The sequence below is a fragment of the Electrophorus electricus genome, chromosome 23 (genome assembly GCF_013358815.1).
Source record: "Electrophorus electricus isolate fEleEle1 chromosome 23, fEleEle1.pri, whole genome shotgun sequence".
Lineage (NCBI taxonomy): Eukaryota > Metazoa > Chordata > Actinopteri > Gymnotiformes > Gymnotidae > Electrophorus > Electrophorus electricus.
In genome coordinates, this window is record NC_049557.1 from 9,607,168 (window position 1) to 9,617,427 (window position 10,260).

A 10,260-nucleotide genomic window follows, 5' to 3' on the forward strand; every position below is an offset into this window, starting at 1 on the left:
CTTTAAGTTATCAAGTTGGTTTTAACATCACTTTATTAATAAAATATTAACTCATTCACAACCCTCATCCCCCAGGCCAACTAGTCCCCGCATGCCTCGGTCCTCCAGCTAACCTAACACACCTGCACCTGGTTCTGTGTTTCATCTGTGTCTGAATTTAAACCTGTGTGTTGTACCATGGGGTCAATCATTGTTCATGTTAGTTGTTAGCATGTAACGTAAATTTTTGTACCTGTTGTCATTTATTATTTACATCACGCTGCACTAACTTATGTGAGTGCCATAAATGACTGTCTACATCGAGAGAGGTCTGTGCGTCCAGCTCCTTGCCCTGCAGCACTCGGGCCGTTACGGCTTCTGACATCAGCAATGCGTTACCTGCCTCTTGAGAAACACAACTAAAATATCAGGAAGCCAAACGTCTACAGGAATCATATAAAGGTCATAAATAAAACATATCCAATTAAATAAAATATACTAGAAATGACAGCTTTGTAAATGATGCAAAGTATCAAATAATTTTCTCTTCGCTTTCAAGGTGTTGTTTTAAAAAGTGATCTGGAAAAGTTATTTTACTTATTTTTGCTAGTTATTTTACTATTTCACTATGGCTTTGTTTCCTTTCTCAGCATGTCCAAGTCTGTTCAGAAGATACATTCCATGATCTTTATGCCAGCACCACCACTCAGAAATGGCTTATTCAGAGCCAGTGCCAAAATACACTGGTCTGATGAACACACATCCTGGACCCCCTATGGGTCAAATATACCATGGTCTGATAAGCCATCTTTCACCCTTTTCCTTACAACTAGATGCACTTTCACCTGTTTCTGCAGTGACATGTAGACTAACGTGTGGTGCACGAAAACAGTACTGCTCGCCAGGGGAGGAGGGTGAATAGAAATATTTACATTTACAACATGCAGCAGATGCTTTAGTGCACAGTGACTTACAGAAGTGCTCTGTTATCTCCATGAAAGTTATCTTCATGTTAGTGCACACAATAGACAAGAGTGTAAGAATTTCATCATGTTAGAGCCATGAGAGGGAGTCAGTGTCGCCAACAGAAGGAGGGTCCCTGTGGAGGACCTCCTCCACCTCCATCGATGAGTCCTCCTCACAATCGGACTGAAAGTCCGACCGCAGACTAATGGCGCTATACTCCCTTTTCCTCCATGTCTCATCTACCTGCCAGAGATGTTCATCTCTCCACTTTGTTACTTCCTATTTGGCGCCGGACAGAGCTCACCTGGTCATCTGGACAAGATCACATCACTATCTGCATGGAGACTAAAGACAGTGTTCAGGGTGTGTGGTGCCTCTGCTGGTTCCTTCCATAGTTGGCCAGCACACAAACTGTGCAGGTGTTCTAGGTCAGGCATGATTACTCACTGAGGCTCCCTCAGTATCCAGTGCGGATCTTTCTGTTCTGCCACTGTGCAGCGAGCATGCCACAGATATGCAGGTGGAGTGGATGCTCTCTACTTTCATAGCCTTTCTGAAGTTTACAATGAGCTCCTTTTGTCTTTCAGGTGTATAACACTGTTGTTATCCTTACGCCAAAGTTGCACCTTGTTCCTGTAGGCTGTTTCTTAGCTGTCTGTGATCAGATACAAACTATTATGGTGTTATCAGTGAATTTGATTGGTGTTAGCAGGGTGGATGAGGGTGCAGTCATGTGTGCGCAAAGTGAAGAACACTGGGCTTCACACCCAGCTATGCAGGCTTCCTGTATCCAGGGTAAGAGCAGGAGAGGGTTTCTAGTCCTCACACACTCTGGTATGTCAATGAGATAGTCCATAGCAGAGGGAAGAACCCGATCCAGGTAATTCAATTTCAGAGGAATTATACTGTTACTTGATCAGCTGCTGTTCTTTCATTAAAGGATGAACCTAAAAAAAAAGGATGAGCCATTGTGTCAGCATGAAATGTTATGGTAGCCTAAATTCAGAATGAAAATGAAAGTGGCTTACCGACCACTGACATCAGAGTTGCCTCTAAGAAAAGTAAAAACATTAATTTCATAGGATACATCTAAATCATAGAAGTGCATAATCCTCTCATACATAATTGCTTTCCTTTGATCACATACTCCAAACTAACAAGCATTTTTTTAAGGTAAAGAAAGAAATTCGACTTCCTCACACTCAAAGCCGCGTAATAGTGCCCCCTCATCTATGTCACTCTCCCATGTGTTTGCTGTTTATGTCCGTACACAGACGCATGTGTTTGTTTGCTGTACTCCCTGTTCCACCCCCCAAATCATGCCAGTCCCCTTGCTGAGCATATCCAACTTTATCTTGTTAGTCTCTCCTTGCCTTACCTGTGCCACGTTCCCCTCACAAATTTCCTCACATATTTAGTTCTCCCCAACTGAATGTTCTTTGTCATTCATTGGCTATGTTTGAAATAGTCTACTACATACCATATACTGCAAATTGCAATCAGTATATACTGTTTACTGCCTACTGGTCCCCATAGCCATATACAATATAGTATTCAGTATACTACAAATGCAAACCATACTATGGTTTCACATGAACTCATGAAGGAGCCACCCAATTCTGAAAGACTTTCTGCCACTGTTGTATGATGGAATGCAGTACAGCATGAAGATAGCCTTGGTCCCATATTGGAATATTTGGCCTGGTCAGTATGTCATCCTGGCATCTTTCACATACTGGAAAAATTTATTTTGCTCGCATACTGCATACTGATTTCAGGCCCAATTAGTATGCGGGTGATATGTAGTGGGCTATTTTGAACACAGCCTTTGCCTTTACGTGACTGAGCAATGCTTTGGCTTTCACTTTCACATTAAACACTTTTGTGAGTTCCTGACTTGCGTGGCATCCTGCCCTTTTCTGAGCACCACACTTCACCACACTCAACATCTCACCATCCCCAGCTGACTGCGAAGTATGCCTTTCTTTAAACTCCAATTTTAAAAATTTCACAGTTTAAAAATAAAACATAAAAAGGCCAACTTTTGTGCAGTTAAATAAGTATTAACTCTTTACCTGCAGGTGGGACAGGCTTATACTTCTTTTTAAGAGTCATGCCTACTCCCACTATTATAACCACCAGTGCCACAACACCTAAGATTCCACCTATTACAGGAACAGATACTATCGTTCCACATTCAACATCAGAAGAATTGGTTCCTGGCTTTATTTCTTCAATACCCAAACCTTCACATCTGTCCAAAACAAAAAACGAAAAGTACAATGAAGTAACATGATTTCTGCACGTCTCATTTCCCAAATCATCTCTGAGATAATTTTTCACCTCACACTGTATCTCAGATTAATCTGTTCCTCTCTTAACTCATTACTGTAGGCACACACTACTCTACAACTTGTAGAACCTTCTAAATCATGCATTCCTTGCTCACTCAGCATATTACTGCACTAAATACAATACTGCACTAAAAAAACATTCAATATTCAGGAAAATCAAAATGATAATGATTCAATGACAGTGAACAAGTGAACTTACTTTGAATGTGGCTGACAAGTTTGAAGAGAGCCATTTGAGTAGGTACCAGCAGCACATACATGACATATGGTATCTTTAAGTGCTGTTCCTGAAAAAAATATTATTTCTGTTGAGTCACAGTTAATAAAGTGGCAGCTCTTGCAATCTAGTAAATTAAAAAGTGCACAGCTGTTACTTGAAAGGCTTATAGAAGATCTACTATTCTAACCTTTCTCCTTTATGTACTGCCCAGGGCTGCATGTTTTATGCTCCACTGCTTGTGTACAGCTGTCCCGGTTTTCATCAATACAGTGGTATCCCTCCAATGGTTCACAAACTGTATCTGAAGACGATGTGCATTTCATTTTTATTCTTAAACCATATCCTAGGGAAAACACAAAGCAACATTGCCCACATAAAACATATCCTCAAAACATAGTTTGACCCCATCACTGATGCATTATGTTCAAAAGTATGCTCTTATCCTATATTTGGCTTGTTTAAAGGGTTCTAGTGTCTTCATCTCTGTTTTAGTTTAACTCAGCATGTCACCGTTCTCTATCTAGCCAATCATTGCACAGCATGAATATTTTACTACTTAGCCAATCACAGTTCTAAGAAGTGACTTATTATAGCAGCTATACTGCAGCTAAAATGTTTTAGTATTTTGCACTTTGTATTTTATCAGCAAATTGTATTTGTCAGCAAATAAGATTTTCTTAAAGGTTATTGGCAGGTCCCTCTTACTGATCGTGCATCAGAGATATCCGCTTTTGCTACACTGGACACCTTTCTGCAATACACAGTTATGCCTTTTGGATTGCATAACGCCCCTGCTACCTTCCAAAGGCTTATGACTATCGTTTTGAAAGGTGTAACGAATTGTAAAGCTTATCTCCATGACCTTGTTGTATATTCAGATACATGAGAGCAGCATTTGAGGACACTGTAAGACTGTATTCTCTAAATTGCAAGATGCTTCATTAGTCTTAAATTTGGAAAAGTGCGAACTTGGGAAAAGTGTGGTTAGCTACCTTAGAAAAATGGTGGGTCGTGGACAGGTGCATCCCTTGGATGCTAAGCTACAAGCCATCAAAGCTTTTCCGGTTCCTCGGACAAAATGGGACCTACGTCAGTTTTTGGGGATGGCTGGCTACTACTGTTGCTTTTGTAAAAACGTTTCAGATGTTATCTTATATTTGACTTCACTTTTATGCAAAAACACTTCTCTTGTATGGACTCCGAATTTGCCAAAATGCATTTGACTCTCTGAAAAGTTCTCTGTGTAGTTCACCTGTACTCCTTGCTCCAGAATTTACAAAGCCTTTTAAACTTGAAGCGGATGCTATTGGTACTGCTGCGGGTGCGGTACTCCTACAGGAGGATTCAGCTGCTATTGACCACCCTGTTTATTACTTTGTTTGTAAAACATCAGTTAGCTTATAGTACCATTGAGAAAGAAGCCCTTACACTCCTTTTTGCTCTGCAACACTTTAAAGTGTATCTTGATGGTAGTTCAGATCTAATCGCTGTTTATACTGATCATAATCCTTTGGTGTTTTTGAACCAGATGTGTAACTCTAACCAGCGACTCATGCGATGGTAAATGATTATACAGGGATTTCCTCTCAAGATAGTTCATAGAAAAGGTGTAGAGAATGTGATTGCTGACACCTTGTCAAGAATTTAAGGTATGCTGGAGTCTGTCCCCCCACCAGGTCTCATACGTAAGGGGGGGGGGGGGGGGGGGTGTTACACTCCTGGAGTGCTGCAGTGTGCTCCAGGTCCAGTTTGGGATTTGGGGCTGTCTGTGCACTTTGTTGCTGGCCCCGCCCCTCATTGAGTGATTGCCGTGATTGCTGTGACTTATATAAGGACCCTGCTGGAAGAAGATGGTGGCTTGCCCAAGCTCATTTTTGAAGTAGTGTACTGCTGTATGATTTGTGAGTTTGTAATCTTTGCGGTGCTTACCTTGTCTTGTGATATCCCTAGTTAGGTTGTATATGTGTAGATCTGTATGTTAGCATTCTCTATGTTTTGTTTATGATTGTGATCCCTGTGATAGATGAAAGGTTTTTGTGTATGTTTATGTATAGTCACTGATTGTAGGAAGTGGTGCCTGTTTGTTTGGGTTTGGGGTTATTGTCTGTTTATTGTCAGGGATTTAGTGTTGGACTGTATTTTATTTTGTCCTGCAAAGTGTAATTAGTTGTGGTGTTTCTTTTGGTAGTGTGGGTTTTGTTTATGTTGGCAATTAACCACTCCTGAAGTTATTCAGTGTTTATATATATATATACATACACACACACACATTCTAAATATATATATATATATATATAAAATATTTATGTGTGTGTGTGTGTGTGTGTCTGTGTTCACCATTTAAATACACAAAATTTCACCTCGTCTACCAGTTTAGTCCAGTGATTAATCATTCTACCTACCATCCTGCTACAAGTCTTTTCACAGTGCTGTTGTGATCTCACTGCCTAGACAGGGTCGTAACAAGCTGCATTTTAATTGAGCCTCCACCTAAGGTGGGTTTCATTTCTGTGGTACTGATGGCTGATTCAATCTGAATTCTGTGATGGAATCTTGCTGTCTGAACCCTTTTCTAATACACTTCTTTTAAAAATGCACAGAATGGTTTATTAAAACACAGAATTATTCGAAATTAGAGACTTACCAGAATCACACACTGAACAGGTTGAGCATTTTTCTAGGCCATTGGCTTCAGCAGTATAAGTTGATTCAAGACATGGAACACAAGTTGTACTAGTGTCCTCAGTGCAGTGCCTATACACACGGGATCCTAGAAAACAAAGAACATAAATAAATCAAAGATGCTAAAATATCAATGTTTTCATTAACGGTTATTACAGTCCTACTGCTAAAAAGATGCCTCAATTTCAGAAGGTTACTTTTGCACCACATTTTTAGGCATATATCTAAAGGCTATGCAACAGTTAGCCATCTAGTTTAAAGACCTTCTGTCTGTGTTTACTACCTAACAACTGCTGGAAGGGCTGTAACTAACTATGAAAACACTGAAATCTGGATCTCAGTTTTTTCCTTTTCCATGTATCTCCAATTATAAAACAACAATTCAAGCTTTATTGCATAAAAACAAATGACTACTCAGTCAGGAGCAATATAATTAGTTCTCCACTGACCTCAGAACAGCTGGTAGCTGCCAACTTAGCTGGACTTCTAACTATGTACATTTCTCTGTCATACTTCATTTAATGGTCTGGAAATACGTGCTTTTGGCTTACCTTTTGCACACATGGGACAACAGCCTCCATTTCTGTTATATTCAGCCCGGCCACACTCACACAAACATGGTTCCAAATTCATGATGAAAACAGCAGCAATAATAAAAACAATCTCCAAACTATTGTTCATCTTAAATGTGCTGGTGAGATTCACTTCCTTTGTCATGCATTATAGGAACAAAGATTAAATGCTTCTTCTCAACACTTCATATGCTCCACTGAGTTGAATTCAGATCATCTATTAGCACATTTAGCAAGGTTGCAGCAGATAGAAGGCAGATCTGCTCTGGAGATTTAGACCTAACGCTACATTTATTTTCAGTGTTTGTAAGCTCTGCTGATGTGGTTCCTCATCTTCACAACACATGCATTAGGAATTCAGGATTCTTGTCCAGATGTCCACTGCTTACAGGTGAAGCTGAAAGGAAAGGGTGTATATTTACAGTGACTGAAATCTGTTAGACATGAATAACAACCAGGCCATCATTTAGAGTCTGAAGCCAATATTAATCCTACTACACAGTGAAGATATTCAAAACTGCAACAAAAAGAATGAAAGTATTATAATATCAATTGGTTACTTTACATTACTTAGCTTTGAAATGATAGGACATTCATTTTTATTGCTTGTAAACACAGTAAAGAGACATAATGCACAGTAAACAAGACATTTTCTGGCATGGGACTCAAATGGCATTTATGAAAAGTAGCTCACAATATATGCTTTTCTTTAAGGATCACATATCTGTGCTCTCTCTTAATGTGCACTATTAATATGAAAGTAGAGTGTGGTCCAATATCAATGATATTTGATGAAAAAAAAAAGGCTAACTAGCTACGTAGCTAAACGAAGAGCATCAGAAAAAGCATCTGAACTAAACTCATGGTGTGCCACAATGCATTTTCAGGCATATTTTCAAGATTATAAAGGTTTTAAGTGACCTTGAGAAAGAGCTCGGAATATTCCCACAGGCTGTACTAATCATGAAGTGATAACCAAATCCAATGTGACGCTTGTGTCTTATGTTATATGCACAACATTCAGCCGATATGAAAAACATCATCTTAAACATAACACACAAATTAAGTAGGACAGATTCAGAGCAAAGCAAAATGGCAATTTTTTTCTTTTCCTTGTTTTGGTTCCTTTCCTTAGTTTCATTTTCTCTTCCCCTCATTATTTTCATGTTTCTTGTTCTCTCTAGTTAGCCCTCATTGTCCTATGTATTTATATCCCATGTTTTCCTAGTTGTGCCACTACTCATTGTCTGTCCTAAACCTGCTTTGTCTTTATCCTAGCCTATGTTCTCCCAGTTTGGATTCAGCCTCTGTTGTTATGTTATCCCAGTTTGGATTTAGCATGCTGCTTATTCTATATTCTGTTCTTCTCTGTTAGCCTGTCCATTTATCCTTTTGCTTTTTTGTGTTTTGCTTTGCTATCATGTCCCCTGGATCTATTAATTCTGACTCTATGACCCTGGACGATTCTGGCCTTTAATACATCTCGCTGTTCTCAACGATTGCATCCTCCTTTCATTTGTTCTGTTAGCTAGGAACTTACAGCACTTTATAACTAACTAAAATACTCAGAACAAGCACATAACTGTGGTAAATTATTACATAACACACATTGCTACTAATGTTTAAAAACCTATTGTGAACATGGCTACATATTTGATAGCCAGTTATTTTAAACAATAGCCAGATGCTTCACAATTAGGTAGGTAGCTATATTATCTAGCTATGCTAACCAGCAGTTAACTATAAAACAGGCCTCTAGCTAAGTGTTTAATCGCCAGATGTCATAATACAAAAAGAAATTATGTTAATACATTTGTCATGTAGTCTTAGGCTTTGATACCCGAGGAATGGAGAGGTGAAGGCGTCACTCATCACTCTACAAATAACTGGTTAAAATGTTTGATTAAATGTTTTATCCAATTAAACATGTTACATTTAATTGTTACCCGTTTCTATTATTTATATAATAGTATGTAATATACAGGCTAATAAGCTTGGACATATTACGAGAGGAATCAATTCAATGGAAAATACAGACAGTTACGCTCTTAATATTTGAAACAAGGGAAAACATGATCAGAGGACTCATGAACAAACCACGCAGAGGTCTGCTCACCTCTTTCTTCAGTTGGGACTACGATAAGGGGATGGAGAGGCCAGGCTGTCTGTTCTGGCCCAGGGCAGAGACGGGGACAACCCGTTTACTATGAATAGCTGCTAAAACCTTTGCCTGCATTGATTACATGTTGGAAGTTTACATATTAACAGTTTAATACTGAAATTAAAAAAAAGTTCTAATACATTTTAGGGTCCTGTCAGTCACAGGAGCTTCAAGCTTCCCAAGTCCTCCCCCCAACTACGCCCTTATATTTGTTCCTTCTTCAAGTAAACAACGCACTTGCTTCTGCTTGACGCACCAGCAAATAACCACGTCTTATTGAAGGGCTGTTGGAGGAAACACCACCCCGATATCACATGAATAACCATTTCAAACAAAATCCATTTGAATGCGCTTTGTCATTCTAAATCGTCTTTAATACGCTCTATCACAAGTTACATCGTGGTGAAGGCCAATAGCATGTCAGGCGCGTCTCTGTCTACGTCGTAGTTCATTGGTACTAGCCTATATTTAAATTGCATCCGTATTTTCTATCAGAACGTAATGAAGTAGGTTAAAATACAGACAGAATAACTAAAAAGACAATGTTTTTTTGGAATATATTTTAAGTATTGTGTTATCGTCCATTTGGCTATTTGCGCAAACCATTTTCTTATTTTGGTAGCGAAGAAACCAGCGACACTGGCAAAGCAGGTCTGTTGACTGGGGATTTACAACCGCCATACTGAATACGTTTTACTTACAGTTGCACAAAAAGCAAATCCAAACAGACAGAACTTACTGATTTATTTTGTCTCCACGGGATGCTACACATATTGCAGGAGGTACTCGTATTATTCCAATTTATGTCGTTCAATCGCTGCTATCTCTTTATTTATTTTCGTCAGTGGTAGTACAAAGGAGAGTTAGACGGTTCGTTCTCGTTTTCTTCTCCAATATTAAAACGTTGCTTCTGTAAACAGAAGGTGGCGGTGTTTAGTGAATTGTGAACGGACTGGGAAAGGCCGATTGCGCTTTTGGTATATTTACAGTGGACGTATAACATAATAAATAATGTACTGGATTTGACACAGAGTCCCTCATATATTTAGTCCTCCGTGTCCGACTGTTCTTTGCCGTTCATTGTCTTTATGTGACCAAATGTGTTTGCGTATCGCTTTTGGTTTCACTTTAAACGCCCTTGATTTCTTGACTCGGGACTGCACGCTGCCCTTGTCCGCCATCGCACGTTACGATGAGTCACACCATGTCTTCTCAATTCATCACCCCCATCTGATTGCAAAACATGGTTTCCTTTAAAATCCCATTCAGTCCACACTGCAGTGTGGTTATTTGATTCTGAACTAAATAGGGTAACTGCTGTTGAAA

At 39.3% G+C, this 10,260-nt stretch overlaps 1 protein-coding gene across 3 annotated transcripts; it reads right to left on the bottom strand.

Annotated features, from left to right (window-relative positions):
• Window positions 1–15: 15 nt before the first annotated feature.
• On the bottom strand, window positions 16–9,855 carry LOC113580046 (tumor necrosis factor receptor superfamily member 14-like). Of its 3 annotated transcripts, none has more exons than XM_027014360.2 (8): window positions 9,674–9,855; window positions 6,753–7,170; window positions 6,164–6,289; window positions 3,707–3,820; window positions 3,499–3,586; window positions 3,021–3,199; window positions 1,974–1,997; window positions 16–1,892 (listed from the first exon to the last, which is right to left on the bottom strand). In XM_027014360.2, exons 2-8 carry the CDS (start codon window positions 6,916–6,918, stop codon window positions 1,846–1,848), a joined length of 744 nt encoding a protein of 247 aa, XP_026870161.1. In that variant the 5' UTR covers window positions 6,919–7,170; window positions 9,674–9,855; the 3' UTR covers window positions 16–1,845. The 3 variants fall into 3 exon arrangements, with proteins under 3 accessions (XP_026870161.1, XP_026870159.1, XP_026870160.1); XM_027014358.2 differs by having other exon boundaries at window positions 3,707–3,862; window positions 9,674–9,854; XM_027014359.2 differs by lacking the exon at window positions 1,974–1,997 and having other exon boundaries at window positions 3,707–3,862; window positions 9,674–9,854.
• Between the last annotated feature and the right edge of the window lie 405 nt (window positions 9,856–10,260).